Here is a 17,879-nt window from a genome sequence, read left to right as displayed (position 1 = left end):
TCAAACAAGCATACCCCACAAAGAAGTTCATGTCGTATCTTGTGACCAGTGAATTTTGGTGCCATCGAAAAAAATTTAAAAGTTGGTTTTCTTAGTGATAGGCCAAGATAGTCTGCACTTGCCTTGCACATGGCTGACCTGGGTTCGATCCTTGGCATCACATCTGGTCCCCTAAGCATTACCAGAAGTGATCCCTGAGCTCAGAGCCAAATATGGTCTCCAAACCAAACTAAATCAATAAAGAAAAAAACCCCAAATTCATGATTAATCAAGAAATATTATAAGGGCTTCATTTTGCACCCAAGTAGGGAGCATGAGCTGGGGCTTTGCTGATGTTCGCTCCAGAGCAGTGAGCACCGGGCGCCACGGGTCACGGCTCCGGGCAGCGTCCCAGCTGCTGTGTTGCTGCTACGGTCTGGTTGGTTTTCCTTTGAACCGGCTTCGTCACGGTACAGCTTGGCCCAGCCGTGCTCGGCGCAGCTGAACTAGAGCCTGGGGCACTACGGGAGCCCTGTGGGGCCAAGGTCAGGCCCTGGGCCTCATGCATGGGCTAGGCATGTGCTCTGGCCCTGGGGCTCTCCCCAGGAAGGAGCCTCCCAACGGATCACAGCAGCAGAGCCTTTCGTCAAAGCTGCCCGCTCCAACAAACAGACCTTAGGGAAAGGTCGACCCCAACTCCCCTGAGCTGCCTCTCCGTACCCCACGCTGGAAGACAGACAGTGCAAACTGGACGATGGGAGCAAAGCAAACTGTCAGCTGCTCCACTGTGGAAGAGAGCAGCCTGGCGGCCCTGTCCCAGGCCACGTGTCCTACCCAGCGGAGGCCCACACAATGAGATGGCTTCGTGACCTCTGCTCCTAGCCCTGACTCCTGTCATCATGTCATTTGATATGGCACAAGGGAGATTGATTGGATCTGATCTAATCCCACCAGACATTTCGTTTTAGGGAGTGCTCAGGACTTACTGGCAGTGCTCAGGACTTACTCCTGGCCCTGTGCTCAGGGATCCCTCCTGGCAGGGCTAAGCGGACCATGTGGGTGCTGTGGATGTAACCTGGATTGGCTGCATGCAAACCAAGTGCCCTGCACCCACCGTACTATCTCTCTAGCCCCACACCAGTCCTTTTGAAGCTGAATTTTTTTCTCTATGGGTGGCAGAAAGAGCCCTTGTGGACGAAAATGTGAGGACTTGATATACACCGCTGGCGGGAGGACAGAGTGGCCATGTGGGATGACATCTCCCTGCTAACAGTCTCTAAGACAAAGATTTATTGAGATACAATTTACAAACAATCAAATTCACCCTCTAAATGGGGTCATTCATTGGTTTAGAATACTCAGAGTTGAATAGCTATGAATTCCATTTTCATTATCCCTAGAAGAATCCCTTTATTCATTAATGCAGTGGCTTCCCATTCTATTGCCCCCCCCACAAAAAAAAATCCTTGGGGCGGTGGCTGGAGAGCTAGTATAGAGGGAAGGGTGCTTGTCTTGCACATGGGCCACATTTGATTCCCAGCACCCCCTATGGTCCCTCCAGCTACCTGAGTGATCCCTGGATGCACAGCCAGGAGTAAGCCCTGAGTACCACTGGGTGTGGCAAAAAACAAACAAAAGCCCTAGGAAACTACTAATTTTCTGTCTCTATGGAGTGAAATAATATTTGGCCTCTTGTATCTTGTATCTGGCTCTTTTCACCTTTTTTTTTTTTTTTTTTGCTTTTTGGGTCACACGCAGCGATGCACAGGGGTCACTCCTGGCTCCTGGCTCTACACTCAGGAATCACCCCTGGCGGTGCTCAGGGGACCAAATGGGATGCTGGGATTCGAACCCGGGTCAGCCGCGTGCAAGGCAAACGCCCTACCTGCTGTGCTATCACTCCAGCACCTTTTCACTTAGTTTAATACTTTCAAGGTTCATTCATGTTGCGCTAGGTCAGTCCTTTATTTCGTCTTCTGGTCAAATCACGTTCAGTGGCGTGTTATGTATATAGAGTTTCTCCATTCACCATCGGTGGACGGACATTGGGGCTCTGCACTTGTGGGTTTCTTAGAAAATGCTGCTCTGAGCATTTGTGAATGAGTTTATTTTTTAACACTTTTTAGACTGTATTCACTTTACTCTTATTATCGTGGGGCCAGTCACAGCAGAGCTGGGAGTCACCAGGGCCACAGCCAGTGGTACTAAGTGGGGGTACTGTGTGGTACTGGGAATTGAACCCAGAACCTCCCCCAAGGCTCTACCATTTGTGCCGCACCCCAGGGTGTGCAGACAAGTCCTCACGCGGTCAGCCATTCCCCTGCTCTCCGTTTCCTGAGGCCGGTGCCTAGGAGAACTCTTCCAAGCAGCCCCCCTGCCCTTTCCGCGCTGCTAAGTGTGAGGGTCCAGCTGCCTGGCCTCTCCGGGAAGCAGGGGACTGGCTGCCTGCGCTGCGGAAGGACGGCCCAGGGGGTAGGAGATGGCCTCCCGGTCGCTGCCTTGGATCACTGCAACCGTCTTGCTCAACCGTGCCTCTCCAGCCCTCTCTTCCTACCCCATTCCTGACTGGCACTCTCTGAACTTCCAGAAGCACTCCCGCACCTCCGAGGCTCCCACACCCCCGCGACACCCACACTCCACGGCTCCCACACCTCCACGGCTCCCTGACACCCTTCACCGGGCACCGGAGGCACTGCCTGTCCGCCCCGCCTCTCTGCCAGCCTCACCTTCTCCTCCCCCCGCCCCCTATGCTCCTCACCCTGCTTCCGCTCATGCTGCCCTCCCCTCTCCCTCAACCTCTTCAAGTCCAAGTTCAAAAGTCCTCTCCTCTGGACAGGCTCATCAGGCCTCCCCATGCAGAAGCTTTTACATGAAAGAAGTTGAGCAGCTTTATGGAGGAAGAGGATGTGAACTGCTGATTGTATGACGAAACAGGCTAACCGTGATCTTGACCCCGGCAGAGCCCGGTTTGCTGAGTGACTGTGTGTGGAGAGTGGCTGAGCAAATGCAGATGCCCTGAGGCTCTGCCAGAGGCTCCGCCTGCCCCAGGGAAGACACAGCTTCCCCCGCCCCCCAGCCCCCGGGGTGGAGGTCCATTTGCTCTTTATGACTCGGGGGAAGAAGTCCATCGATTCCCAGAAGGGGACATGGTCTGTGGCGCTGGCACAATGTCCCCAAGTCTGTGCCTGGCACATCTCCCAAGTCCAGCTAAGCATACTTAACGCTAGGTACTTCTGGGAAAGAGAAACACTTTTTGCTTTTTTGATTCACTCGGTGGCTCTCAGGGCTTACTTGTGGCTCCAGGCGCAGGGGTGGCTCCTGGTGGGGCGCGGGAGACATGAATGACGGCGGGGATTGAGCCACGGTCAGGACGTGCAAGGGAAGCACCCTAAGCCCTGTGCTACCGTCTCTCTCGAACGAAAGAGAAGGAGACAGCTGTGCTGCTGCAGGGACGCAAGCCAGGAGCTGCTCCTGTCACCCCGCCACGCGCTGGGGGAGAGACACAGAGGCCTCCTTAGGGACCCCGCTGTGACCAAATCTCAGCTGCGGATGCAGCCATTAAAGCGTCACTCGGGGGCACCAACAGGGAGGCCATCCCTTCACTTTGCAGGGCCACAGCGAGGGGACCTCAGCAAGGGCCTTACCTGCACCAGGAGGTTCTGCAGCCCGATGACCAGGGTGAGCACTTGCGATGTTCCGAGGGGCGCGAGGACAGCGTCCTCGGGGGCCGGCGGAGGCTGGACCCCCGAGGGCAGCAGCAGCAGCACGAGGCCCGAGGAGAAGCTCTGCCGGAGCAACGTGCGCAGGAAGCACAGGATGGCGGCTGCAAGTGGCCGGGCTCCGTCAGGGCAGGAGGCGGTGGCGGGGAGCGTCCTGCCCGGGGGCCGGAGAGCGAGGGCGGGGGCCATACCTGAGAGCAAAGCCGGCTGCTTCCTGGGGAAGCTGAGGGCCTGTAACACGTGGGCGAGTTCCACGGACACGTTCTGGTGAACCTGACACAGAGTGGGGAAGGGCGGGTGCCCCACTCAGGGAACAACACCCCGCCACCACCCACACACGCTCCCACACTGCCTGACAGAGGAGGGCACATAATCTGATCGAGCCGGCTGAGGACCGCGCCACAGTGGCCAGTCCTGGGGGAGAGCCGAGTGTGAGGCACGCACCCGGCTACTCGGGTGGGCCGTGATGACGGGGAGCGCGGGGCGGAACCCACTGCCCCCCACTCCCCACAGCGCGTCTCCAACCTCCCCACACTGCCCCCTGGCACGTCCAGGTCACGGGCTGGCTTCCGCCCCATCAGCCAGCCTCTCCTTCGCCGCTCCCGGCCCGAGGGCTGGACTGTCCGGCTCCATGCCTTGCCCCGGCTGCCCTCCCACTGAGCCTTCCTCCCTGCCTCTGCCCGGCGCGTCTTATCTTTCAAGGATTTGCTCAAGAACTCCAGGGCAGGGCCTGGCTCAGGGTCGAGCACTTGCCTTGCAGGCAAGGCCCTGGGTCCTATTCCCGGCACCACATGGTCCCACAAGCGCTGCCAGGCATGACATCCGAGCACCAAAGCTGGGTTAATCCTTGAGCACCATCAAATATTGTAGCAAGGACGGGGGAGTCCGAGGGAGAGTGCGGGGGGTTAAGACATCTGCCTTGCATGTGGTCAAGCCGGGTTCAGTCCCCAAGCACACAGACAGAGGCTGCTGGGAGCAGGCCAGTACTGCAGGCCCTGAGCAGCACCACGTCCTTGGGCCTCACAGGCTGGGCGTGCTGGGAAGGGCTCCCTGGCCTCATGAGCAGATCCTGGCAGTGCCCCCCACCTCCCAGCACACGCCCACACACACGGGAACGCCAATACTAGTTCTCTAAGGGTGAATCAGCAAGCGCCAGTGGATTGAAGTAATCCCACCTTGACAAGGCCCTGCTGCCCCAGGAAACCACCTCACCCGGGCACATTCCCCGGTGACCTCTGCCCCGGTTACCCGCAGAGGAGCCCCAGGGCTAGGAGCAGTGTCCCTTGTCTGCCTGTCCCCCCCGCTGGCCACTCACCTGCAGACTGGCGCGGTGCTGCTGCGCAGAGCAGGAGGCGGTGAGCAGCCAGGCGGAGCAGAGCAGCGCCGAGCGCGGCGGGCCGGGGGCAGCGCCCGTGAGGGCCAGGATCCTCTCCAGGAGCGCCAGCAGGGCCGAGCTGCTCAGGAGCACTGCTGCAGCTGGGGGGTCACAGAGGAGCTCGGGGAGCACTCACATATGGGGAGCAGGCAAAGGCTTCCCAGCCCCAGGTGCTGGAAACCAGGGCAGCTTTCACGGCCCCGCCCCTTAAGCTGGGTCTCCCCTGTGCCAGGTGTGCGCAAGACCCCTTTGGGCGGTCTCCCGGGCCCCATCGCTCCTTCTGAGACGAGGGTCAGGGTGCAGATACCGTCGGGCCTCCGCACCTCTTGGCTGGCTGCCCGGCGCCGTGTGCTGGAGGCTCAGGTACAGGAAGTTGAAGGAGGGTCGCAGCATGTCCTCGTCGGCGGGGCTGCACCTCCCGCACAGCGAGCTCACTGCGAGAGAACCGGCCGCGTGACCCGGGGCCTCCCCTGCGCCTGCCCATCTCGGCAGCTCCCCCATCCCCTTCCCCACGTGCCAGTGGAGCTCCGGCGCTTGCCATGCAGTTCCCTGGACCGGCCGTTTGCGCTTTCACTCAGCCTCCTTCCGGCCGGCCCCAAACCCCAACTCCCGGCCAAGACTCAGCGCCCAGTTCACCTCCTGAACCCTGGAACCTCGCTGGGCAAGAGTCCATCACCCCTCTCGGGGCATGGGCACCTCGGCACCCCGCCCCCGCCCCACAGAAACCTTTGGTGTCACAGGACACTTAGCCTGTGGCCGCCCAGAAAGAGAGGTGTCCCCTGGCCCCCTGAGCTAATGCTCTCCCTCTGCTTCTTTCACTTCAGGCCACTGTTTCAGGCCATTATTTTTCCTGTCAGAGGAGCCTCTGAGGGTCACTCCTGTCCCACCTGCTCTTCCTCAAACCCTCCTCTGAGGTGGGAACGTTCCATTGTCTTGACAGGGTCTGGGAGGGGAAGAAGGAGGGAAGGAGGGAAGGAGGGAAGGAAGGAGGGAAGGAGGGAAGGAGGGAAGGAGGGAAGGAAGGAAGGAAGGAAGGAAGGAAGGAAGGAAGGAAGGAAGGAAGGAAGGAAGGAAGGAAGGAAGGAAGGAAGGAAGGAGGGAGGGAAGGAGAGAGGGAAGGAAAGAAGGAGGGAAGGAGGGAAGGAACACCCCTGAATTAGGCCCAGCAGGGAACCTTCTCTGAGGAATCCAGGCTCAAGGGGGCCAGTTCCTACCCAAGGCTGCACCACCCAAGGCCACAGTGAGTGAGCGGGCGGGTCAGCCCAGGCTCCAGCTCAGGAGCCCAAGGTCAGTGAGTGAGTAAGTGGGCGCATGAGACCACCCAGGCTTTGGCTCAAGATATTAGGCTTGTTACATACCCCCCCGCCCCCCGCAACACTCCCAGAGAACAGGCAGAGAAAGATCCGGAAGTCCCTTAGCCAGGAGCCCAGAGGCACAGACGGGCTGCCGGCACCTTGGTGGAGGAGCTTCATGGCGGTGCCGTCCAAGGCCTGCCCCGGCCCGTTCCTCAGCTGCACCAGGGAGAGCAGGCTCAGCAGCAGCGGCAGGTTCCCGGGGCCTACACGGAGCAGGGGGAGGTCAGCGGCCCTGAGGCAGGCCAGGCCGAGGCAGAGCCCCACGCTCACTCTCGCAGCCACAGATGGCCCACGGGAGACCGCTGGGAGGGAGGGGGCAACAGAACCCCCGTGTGCCAATTCGGCTGTGGGCACAGAAAATCACCATCTCAATCCCTTCAGCCTTGTGCGAGGCAGGGGTTGCTCCTCCTCTGCGGAGTGAAAGAAGATGAGAGAACAGCAGGCCGCGGGGCTACACCCCTGCTCAGGGCCCACAGAGGGACGCGCAGCCAGTGCGGGAGCCGAAACCCGCATCGAATGGCCATTCTGTCCGCCGTGTCCCCGAGGAAGGGGCACAGCTCCTCCCACAGCCCAGAGGGCCCCTGCCACTGACCAGGGCCCCCTACCCCCGACTGCGTGGGCACTTCACTTAAACCTTCCTGAGAAGGAAGCAGGGAAAGACCAACCACCCCAGGCCTTCCCGGCATGCTCAGACGGCAGCCTCCCGACTGACCGGTTCCTCTCTAGATTTGCAAACTCCCCTCTGGCTCTCACGGGGACCTCCTGCCGCCCGACCGCCCCCACAGCTCCCTCTTTCTTCCCAGCTGGGGGCTCTTGTGACAAACAGTTCTGAGCACATGCAGAGTGGGGACATGCTCGCATACATTAAACACACCCACCCATGCTAGACACACACACACACACACACACACACACACACAACACACACGCGCGCGCATACCCGCCTCCACTCTCCAGTGACGGGGGGGAGGGGTACACTTTAACTTGAAGTCGGACTGGGGGGATTCTTCTCTTGCAGAGAAAGCGCCGGGGTCCGTCCTGAGCAGACTGCTCCCACGTGTCCCGCAGCGAGCGACAGACTGACCTTGGGCCGGGGAGGCCCCATGCTCCACCAGCATACGCTGCAGGATCAGCAGGAAGTGACCTCGGATGAGCCCCCCGACTTGGATATCCTCGTTCCCCCGCAGGAAGCTCCTCAGGGCAATGAGCACTGTGCGGGCTGTCTCCACGGGGCTGGCATAGATGAGGTCCTGCATGGGCGAGAAGGAGGCCGGAGCTCAGGGGAGCCTGGGCAGGTGCAGGGGCAGGGCAGGGGGCAGAAGCCCGCAGTACAGGCAGGGCAGAGGTCTGAATGCGGGTTTCCTGCTTTCGAGGATGCATAGGGAAGCCTCGGGTCAAGGAAAGGCTCTTCAGGGCCCGGGAGGCTCAAAGGGCTGAGTGCGCAGCTGTGTGTGTGTCTGTGTGTGTGTGTCTGTGTGTGTGTGCGCGCGCGCGTGTGCTAGACACCGGGGCACCAGCATGCCAGGGTTCCGTCCTGGACAGAGATGAGAGGTGAGAGGAGAGGAGGGAGGGCGGGCAGCAAGTGAGAGAGACAGAGGCAGGGCCAGCAATCAGGGCAGAGTGGAGGGGGATAGGAGGGAGACGCAGAGAGGGGAGTTATTTCCGGACAGGCACCTGAGCCGCCTTACGGGGAAGAAGCAGAGGGCAATGATGTCACAGGACAGGGAGAGGATGGGTTAGGACAGATCCAGGACGCAGGAAGGCCTCTGCCATGGCTTTGCCACAGAGCCTGGCTACTTCTGCCTCAAGCCATGAAGGCCGTGGGCTCAGAAGGTGAAAAAGGCACTGCCTTCTGCTGCCGGCCACCGCAGCGAGAACATGCCAGAAGCAAAGTCCGCTGAGTCTGCTGGCACCGACCAGTTCCAACAAGCCGGTTCCTCTGGACAGCGAAGGCTGGGGGCCATGAGCCGGCTGTCACGGCAGAATCCCTCTCCAGCAAAGACGGCTGCTGACACGAGAGGGAGGGTGGCTACAGGGGACCTGGCCAGAATAATCCAGACGTCACACTTGGGCTCGGCTCTTCAGAGATGCCCACAGCTGCGCTACCAAGAGCAACCACTCACTTAGGGCCTGATGACATCAGGTGCTTGGCCGGGCTTGAGGGGAGCTGCCTTTGCTCACACTCTGCATCTCTGTCAAGACTCTCCCCTCTGGGGGTTGGAGCGATAGCACAGCGGGTAGGGCGTTTGCCTTGCACGCGGCCGACCCGGGTTCAATCCTCGGCATCCCATATGGTCCCCCAAGCACCGCCACGAGTAATTCCTGAGTGCAAAGCCAGGAGTAACCCCTGTGCATTGCCAGGTGTGACCCCCCCCCCAAAAAAAAAGCAAAAAAAAAAAGAATCTCCCCTCTGACGTCACCATGCTTTTCTAACAGCGCAAACTGGGCAGATTAAGGAACCTGCCTCAGGGGAAGTGGGGGGATCCAGTGCACATCGTCACTGTCACCTTGGAGGGACTGCAAGTAACCCTCCCTGGGAGAAGAGGCCCACAGAACACAGACCAGAAGGGCTGAGGGGATGACAGAAATTTCCCTCAATTCTCTTCCTGTCTAGAGTGGAAGGCTGAACCTGTGAGGGGACGGGCCACATCCAATGTCACGGGGCCCCCGACCAAAGCAGTCCCCTGTCCTGCTCCGTGACTGGCGTACGGCTGCCTGGCAGCCAGAACCGGTCCCTCAGAAGCTGGAGCTCAGAAAACCTGGAACCTGAGTGGACGCAGCTCCTCAGGCTTTGGAGGCCCCGGTGGGCGCAAGGGTGTGCGGGCATCTCGGGGCCGCCCCGCCACCCAGGCAGCGGACAAGGCCCCCTGCAGCCTCTCCCACTAGCTCTGTCCAGAGATGTCGGGGCAGGCTGGGAGATGACAACGAGCTCCGGTGGGGTCATGAGGCCCGACTCGGCATGGTCCCGAGCACCACCCTGTGTGGCCAGAGAAGTCCCCGAGAACTAATGCAGCTCTGGGATCCTGAGCACAGCAGGTTGGCGCTCGTGTGTAAGAATATGATACAATCAAACTTCCAGATACCCCAAAATTGCTGCTGTACCTTTGACCAGACCCCAACAACTTGGGGCCAAGTTTACCAAGAGTTAAACGGCCAAAAGTTAGGTGTGTGGGAGACACACCCACAAACTACCTCCGGCTCAGCTATATAAGCCCATTTATTGGCCTTATTTCAGAGACCCATAAATCTTGAAAGAGATCAAAAGATGCAGTTAGGGCCTGTTGTGCAGAGGTAGGTGGGAACCCACGACTGAGAGTCCCAGGCTCGCCTGGATCAGAACTCAGCCTCCTCCCCCCAGGTCCCTAGTTTTCCAGTACCTTGGTAGTCACACCCACAAACTGCCCCTGGCGCCATGTAATCTTATCAATGGCCAAGACCCAGAGACTATAAACTAAAACTCCCAGAAGAGAGTGCCACAGAATGCCCTGACCCCGCGCCAGGCTGTCTTCACCAGGGCACCTTGGAGGGGGGTGGGTTGAGTTTCCCTCCCTGCCCCAAGCAGAACCCCGGCAGCTGAAAACCTCCAGAACCCAACAATAACCATGCCCAAGGCCACTCTCCACATGCTCGGGCGAGCCTCACCCAAAATGGGATGAACCGTTTCATAGAGCGGACCGGCAGGAAAACCCAGATATACGGGAACCCATGACTGAGATCTCCAAGCCTGCTTGGATTGGGACTGGGCCTCCTCCCCCAAGGTCCCCAATTTTCCAGAAGTTTGGCAGTCACACCCGCAAACTGCCCCTGGCGTCATGTAATCTCATCAATGGCCAAGACCCAGAGACTGTAAACTAAACCTCCCGGAAGAGAATGACACAGAATTTCCTGGACATTATATTCTATCCATAACAAGAAAGTCTACCATTGCCTTTTTGGCAAGTTTGAGTGGTGGTGAGACTGGTGTCAAAATATCAAATGTAACCAAAGTAGTGAGAGAATATGAGGGAAATTGTCTGCCACCCAGGCAGGGGAAGGGTTGGAACAGGGAGTGGAGGGAATACTGGGGATTTTGGTGGTGAAAAGTGTGCACTGGTGAAGGGATGGGTGTTTGATGATTATATGACTGAAGCTCAAACATGAAAGCTTTGTAGCAGTATCTCACGGTGAATCAAAAAAGGGGGGGTCAAAAAAAAGAGGGGGGCGAATAATAATAAAATAAACATTCAGAATAGAATAAAAAAAAAGTAATGTGGAGTTCATGCCCAATTCAATCAGCTTAATCAATGGCTGAATAAATAGCTGTACTCCTACATTATTAAAAAAAGAGAATATGATATGTATACATGTACAAATTACAGCAGCTGCTACTGGAATCATATCACTCCACTAGATTTGTTTTCCAATGTAGTTTCTTGAGTGGAAGAAAAGCTGAATTTCAGGCAGTGTTTTATCATAACAGGCAGCCTACTGACCTAACGAGTGTGTATGAGGAATTCCAGGAAGGAGTGTCTGACTTCCTGATCAGAGCCCGGCGCTCCTGACAATCCCCAGTGTCTCTGAGGGTGTGAGTTGTACATGAAGCGTTACAATCGTCTGAGTGTATGTATTTTGGGGAGGGGGTCTCCCGAGCAGTACTCCAATGCCCAGGGGCCCCTCCCTTCACTCCTCAGCCAAGCAGATGGACAGTTCACTGCCAGGGCTCAAGGATGAAGGCTGCTCAGGCCCCAGGGTGTTTGGGGGCCGCTGGACTCACACCAGGCAGTGCTCGTGGGTCTCCAGGGCTCTACCCAATGATGTTCAGGGGACCATGAGGTGCCGGGGATCAAACAGGTCAGCTACAGACCTGGACAATCATCTCTCTGGTCCCACAAGGTTTCCCTTATTTGATATTAAATTCCTTTCAAGCAGACTCTGCTGCGAGAAGGCCAGGTGAGAGGGGATGCTGGCTGCACATCTCAGCTGCAGGGAGGCAGTCACCCAGCTCTGCCATCAGGCGCCCGGCAGCCAGAAAGCTCCCGCACATGACAAACTGCTGCGTCCAGGTCCTCGTGGCCCTGCCCTTAGTGATCCAGCTCCCACAGGGGCTACCCGTGTCCGAATGCAGAAACAAGTGACTGGCCACCTACTATCAAAATGAGCAGGATGCTGGGGCTGCTCCTGAGCAGGCAGAAGAGGGTCCCGAGGCTGGCAGGAAGGGTGGGCTTCTCAGGAGACACAGTCTCCTCCGGCTCCTCAGAATCATACTTTTCCCAGGAGAACCACAGTTCCAGGATACGGTATCCGAACCTACTCATCAGCAGCGGGTACAGCAGAAAGAACCTGAGCACGAACGGGTCATGCGTGTAGACCAGGTGCAGGTCTGGGATGGCCTCTAGGAATTTTCTGACGGCACTGACCATGGCCTGGAATCGAAAAAAGGAAGGTTGTAAATGCATTCCAGAGAGGAGCCGAGGCAGGGGGGCAGTGTACTGACAACTCACCGCTACATCTCAGGTCCTCTCACAAGAAGGAAACCCCACTGTGCTTACTTTGTTATAGGAGTCCCAGTCTGGAAATGTGCCCTGAAGCACATTTGGAAATGCCTAGAAACACATTTGGTTTTCCTGATTTGGGGAGGGGGAGAGTGGAAACATGCTATTGGCATCCCGTGGGAGAGAACAATGCACAGGGCGCCTCTCGCCTCCCCTCCCCCCTCCTCTCCTCTTCTCTCTCTCTCTCTCTCTCTCTCTCTCTCTCTCTCTCTCTCTCTCTCTCTCTCACACACACACACACACACACACACACAGACATAATTTACATTGTGCAAAATGTCCACAGTGCCAAGGAGAAGTCCAGTGTGCACAATACCACAGTGGGCTCTGATGGTCAGTTCACAGGTCCATCTCTCTGGCCTTGAGCGGCCGGAGGACAGCTAGGGTGAACGCATCAGTGCAGAGGGTCTGGCATAGAGGGGCCAATGGGTTGGGACATTCAAATATTTATTAAGCCTCAGGGTCAGAGATAGCACAGTGAGCAGAGTGCTTGCCTTGCACGTGGCCAACCTGGGTTCAATCCCCAGCACCCCATCTGGCTCCCAGAGCCCCAACAGGAGTGATTTCTGAGTGTAAAACCAGGAGGAATTTCTAATCATCAGTGGGTGTGGCAAAAAAATACCACAAATATTTATTAAACCTCAAAGAGCATTTCTTCCCATTGTACACATCACAGTTCAAATTCCTTAGTATGGTCTTTCAAGAATTTTAAGTGTAGTGGGTATGGTGCCGCCAACGGTCAACCTGTACCTATGGGGTGAGTGCATCAGCAGCCTGATGGTGCTTTCAGGCTTCCTGAAACTCCCAAATTGCCCCTGTTCCTTTGGCCAGACCCCAACAACTTGGGACCAAGTTTACCAAGAAATTAAATGGTCAAAAGTTAGGAATGTGGAGCCATGCCCACAAACCACCTCCGGCTCAGCTTTAGAAGCTCATTTATTGGCCTTACTTCAGAGACCATAGATAAATCTCGAAAGAGATCAAAATCCACGGTTAATCTCACGGCTTAAACAGACTGGGGTAAATCGGAAGTAAGGGTGGGTTGGCCTGTGCCCGCCCAAGCAGAGCCTCCAGCAGTCACTGCTTCCATAATCCAAAATCGCCGTCATATCCCTGGCCTGACTCCACCATCTCAGGACGAACCTCACCAAGATATAATCTGCTGAAAATTCTGATATTCAGGTTTTGTGACTGAAATCTCCAGGCTTTCTCAGAGTTGGGGTGGGCTACCTCCCCCTACTTCCCAACACTCATGGAAGCATTGGCAGTCACCCCCCGAACCAACTCCAGCACCACCCTGTAAGCTCTACTACTGGCCTTGCTTCAGAAACCCCTAAATAAATTGCGAAAGAGATCAAAAGCCACAGTTAAGCTCGGACCCAGTCTGGCTAAACTGGCTGGGGCAAATCGGAGGGGGTGGGTTGGCCTGTGCCCGCTCAAGCAGAGCCCCCAGCAGCTGCTTGCTTCCACAATCCAAAATCACCACCATACTCCCGGTCTGACTCCACCAACTCAGGACAGACCTCACCAAGATATAACTTGCTGAAAATTTTGGTATGTGGGTTTTGTGACTGAATTCTCCAGGTTTTCTCAGGGCCTGGATGGGCTATCTCCCCCAACCTCCCCGTACTTCCAGAAGCCTCTGCAGTCACATCCACACCCCAAAGCTGCTACCCAACTGAAAAACTATTCCATCCTGATAAAAATACCAAATACCCTGAACAAACACCATGACCTTTTAGCACTTGTATTGTAAACCATAATGCATGAGAGGAAAAAGAATAAGAGAGCAAGAAGGAAAGTGTCTCCCTTAGAGGAGGCTGGGGGTAGGGAGTGGAAGGCTGAGGGATGGTGGTGGGGAAACAGGGGACATTGGTGATAGGAAATGTACACTGGGGGAGGGATGGGTGCTGGATCATTGTATGACTGAAACCCAGTTATGAACAGCTTTGTAATGGTCTATCTCACTGATATCCAATTTAAAAATTTTTTTAAAAGAGTAGTGTAGAGTTCATGCCCAGTTCAATCAGCTTAATCAATGGCTGAATAAATAGCAGTACTCCTATTTTAAAATAAAAATTCAAAGTGTACAGTTCTGGCTCTTTCATTAAGGTCTCTGATCTATTTGGGGTTAATTTTCACATTAGCATGAGGCAAAGGTGCCATTCTATTCTTTCGGAGTGGAGATCCAGCACCACTTATCAGAAGTTTTCCCCCACTGAATCGCCCTTGCACCCTTATCAGAGCCCGGTTGACCGTGAACACCCTGGTTTAGTTTTAGGCCCTCAATTACATTCTATTGATGTAGATGATCACCAGTGTCCCAGAGCCACGCTAGTTTGATTACTATAACCTTGTAGGAGATTTTGAAATCAAGAAGTATGAACCGGGCTGGGAAAATAGTACAGGAGTGAAGGTACTTTCCTTCCATTTGACTGGCCCCGGTTCAAATCCAGCTCAATTCCCAGCAGATGGACAAAACGCTGATGAGAAGATGCTCAACATCAATGATCATTAGGAAAATGCAAAGTACAAAGAGGGCCAGAAAGGTAGCTCAAGGTTAGCGGGTGTCTGGCGGTGGGAGACCGTGATTCAGTCCCTGCTACCCCTGGGACTAGCCAAGTCAGTCCCGAGAGCCTCTATTATCAAGAAGCTGGGAGCTCCCCAAGTATGTAGGGGCTCTGGGGAGCCACTCCAGGTGATACTTAGCCAATCAGATCAGTGGGCTCGGTGCAGAAGCCCTGTGGTGCCGAAGACCACCAAGAGCCCCCTGGCAGTGTTCAGGGTTCACCACGGTCATAGCAAGTCACTTTGGGTGTCCAGGCCTATACCAGGAGGTAATGAGGAGCCGTGGGGTGCTGGGGATCAAACTGGGTTCACCTGCACCATCTCCCCAACACTAAAATCTTGATTTTCTATGTGGAAATAATGCAAACCATGTATGTGCCCCCGCCCACCCCACTTTCCCAGCACCTCCCTAGCCTCAATGTATAGCATCAGGTCTCTCAGGGAACCTCAAAATACACGCAGGAGGAAGGGGAGAGTCCCAGGCGCCAAGACCCACACCTGGAACCGCAGGAGGAAGGGAAGAGCCCAGACGGAGACCCATACCTCATCGAGAGGATCATCTTGGTCCTGGCAGACTGCAAGCAGATAGATGGAGGCCCTTAAGACCATGGGCGGAGGGTGTTCACCCTGGTCCTGCAGAGACAGGAGGAAGCTTTGCACGGCCACACACAGCTCTGCTTCCGAAACAAACCTGTTGAACGGGGAGAGTCTGAGGGAAAAGGGCAGAGATGGCCACTTGCCTTCCCACACCCGCCCTCAGCCACCTCTTTTCTGTCCCAGAATTTTCATGGTGTGACAACTTTGCACACACAAAAAAATGTGTTGTTTGGGCTGGAGTGATAGCTCAGCGGGTAGGGCATTTGCCTTGCATGTGGCTGACCCAAGTTCGATTCCCAGCATCCCATATGGTCCCCTGAGCACCGCCAGGGGTAATTCCTGAGTGCCGAGCCAGGAGTGACCCCTGTGCATCGCTGGTGTGACCCCCCCAAAAAAAGTGTTGTTTTAGTCTCAGGACCGTTACATGTGTACAGAAGATAGTCCTATGCCTGGTGCAAAGCCGTAAGGAACTAGAGGCTCTTGACCCACCCCTCAGAGTGAACCAGCACTGGAGTGAGAAGAATGCGCCCTCTGGGGCTCAGTAGCCACGTCTACTGTTCTCATCAAAGTGTATCTGGTGGGTTACTTTCGGAGGGAGAGGCCCATGCAAGGGAGAATGGCGACGAGAAGGAGACTGACTTTTCACTCTAATATCTCTTTAGACCCTTTGGATTTTCTATCGTGAATATATATCACATGGAGTACCTGAGAAAATTAGACATTTCAAAATGGGTAATAAAGGGATAGGTGTTAGAACATTATATAACTGAAGCCCAATCATGAACAACCTTGTAACGGTTTATCTCACTGTGATTCAATAAAATATTTAAAAAAAAATACAATAGGGGCTGGAGCGATAGCACAGCGAGTAGGGCGTTTGCCTTGCATGCGGCCGACCCGGGTTCAATTCCCAGCATCCCATATGGTCCCCTGAGCACCGCCAGGGGTGATTCCTGAGTGCAGAGCCAGGAGTAACCCCTGTGCATCGCCGGGTGTGACCCAAAAAGAAAAAAAAATACAATATATAGTTTTAAAAAAGTAATTTAAAAATACAATATATAATAAAACAAGTATTTAAAAATAATTAATTAAAAAGGGGTATATACAGGTACACATGCGGGGTGGGGGGCTGGGGAGGTGGGGGGTGGGGTGAGGTATACTGTGATTCTTGGTGGTGGAATATGTGCACTGGTGAAGGGATGGGTGTTCGAGCATTGTATAACTGAGACTTAAACCTGAAAGCTTTGTAACTTTCCACATGGTGATTCAATAAAAGAATAAATTAATAATTAAAAAAAGGGTTATATAACAAACGGCTCATCTGCTCCCGAACGGCCATGATCCCAGAGGAAACTTAGTGAACTAAGCTACGGCCCCGTGCCGCCCCAATAAGGGAAAGGTTTTTGTCCCTTGGCCTTTCCTTTCTGCAGCGGTGGCTGCAGCATGGCAACCACCATCTTTTTTTTTTTTTTTGCTTTTTGGGTCACACCTGGCTCTGCACAGGGGTTACTTCTGGCTTTGCACTCAGGAATTACCCCTGGCCGTGCTCAGGGGACCATATGGGATGCTGGGATTTGAACCCGGGTCGGCCTCATGCAAGGCAAACGCCCTACCCGCTGTGCTATCTCTCCAGCCCCAGGCAACCACCATCTTATAGAGCCCACTAACCGGAGGTACGAGCTTGCAGTGAAGTGACTTCTGGCAGAAATTTCTCTGGATTTAGTTACTAAAATACCAGAAATCCAAAACCTCATATGCTCTTCATTCTCAGCAATGGAAAACAAATGATCAAATGATGCCTTTTCGGCAGGTCTGATTGTTGGGGGAAAATTCCAAATAATAATAGTGAGTTTTCTGTCAAAATATTGAATGTAATCAAAGTAAAGAGAGAGTAAAGTGCAAATCATCAGCCACACCAGCGGGGAGGTGAGAGGTGGGATGGGAAGTATACTGGGGTTCTTGGTGGTGGAACATGTGCACTGGTGAAGGGATGGGTGTTTGATCATTGTATGACTGAGACTTAAACCTGAAAGCTTTGTAACTTCTCTCATGGTGATTCAATAAAAATGCATATAATATTCTAAAAAGAAAAAAAATTTTAAAAAAAGGTCATATAGGGCAGGAATGTAGCTTAGCAGCAGAGCTCTTGCTCTGCATGTGTGAGGCCCCGGGTTCAATCCCTAGCAATAATTAATTAAAATGGGTAATGCTAAACATGGTAAATCATAAACAGTACTTTAGAAGAGAGAAGAGAAATGTCGGAAACACTAGAAATCTGAATAAAGTATGGTTAATAGTAACATACCCTCACAAGTATGGCAAAATGACTGTCATCAGAGGTGGTAAGACCATTCATCAGGAAAAAACATTCTTTTAAATAAATGATTTGAGAAACTGGATATACACATGCAAAAGAATGAAGCTGGGTGGAGGAGCAATAGTACTGGGGCCCTGCGCACTAATGGGAATGACCTCAGAGCACTGAGGTGGGAGTAGCCTACCCTTTCCCACCCTACCCAGTACCACAAAATATGAAAAAAGGGATAATAAAAGTACTGGCAGACAAACCACAACCTTCACATGCTGTCGTGATAATAAAATAGTTCAATCATTTTGGAAAACAGTTTAGAACTTTCTCCAGAAGTTCAAAATCAGGTCAGGGATGCAGCTCGAACAAAGCAGTCAAACACTTGCTTTGCATGCGTCAGCCCCTGGACTTGATCCCCAGAACCACACACGCACACACACATAATGA

At 54.5% G+C, this 17,879-nt stretch overlaps 1 protein-coding gene across 1 annotated transcript in view; it reads right to left on the bottom strand.

Annotated features, from left to right (window-relative positions):
* MEI1 (meiotic double-stranded break formation protein 1) overlaps positions 1-17,879 on the bottom strand; it is a 61,095-nt gene that overhangs the window by 2,893 nt on the left and 40,323 nt on the right. Inside the window, exons 19-26 of the mRNA XM_004610726.2 lie at positions 15,071-15,218; positions 11,555-11,830; positions 7,513-7,678; positions 6,527-6,631; positions 5,397-5,507; positions 5,014-5,174; positions 3,890-3,971; positions 3,624-3,802 (exon numbers count right to left, since the gene is read on the bottom strand). Of these exons, the coding sequence (XP_004610783.1) occupies positions 3,624-3,802; positions 3,890-3,971; positions 5,014-5,174; positions 5,397-5,507; positions 6,527-6,631; positions 7,513-7,678; positions 11,555-11,830; positions 15,071-15,218 (1,228 nt within the window). The remainder of the gene's footprint in view (positions 1-3,623; positions 3,803-3,889; positions 3,972-5,013; positions 5,175-5,396; positions 5,508-6,526; positions 6,632-7,512; positions 7,679-11,554; positions 11,831-15,070; positions 15,219-17,879) is intronic.

Source organism: Sorex araneus, chromosome 6 (genome assembly GCF_027595985.1).
Source record: "Sorex araneus isolate mSorAra2 chromosome 6, mSorAra2.pri, whole genome shotgun sequence".
In the NCBI taxonomy this organism is placed as follows: domain Eukaryota; kingdom Metazoa; phylum Chordata; class Mammalia; order Eulipotyphla; family Soricidae; genus Sorex; species Sorex araneus.
This window is presented reverse-complemented; position numbering and strand designations above follow the sequence as displayed.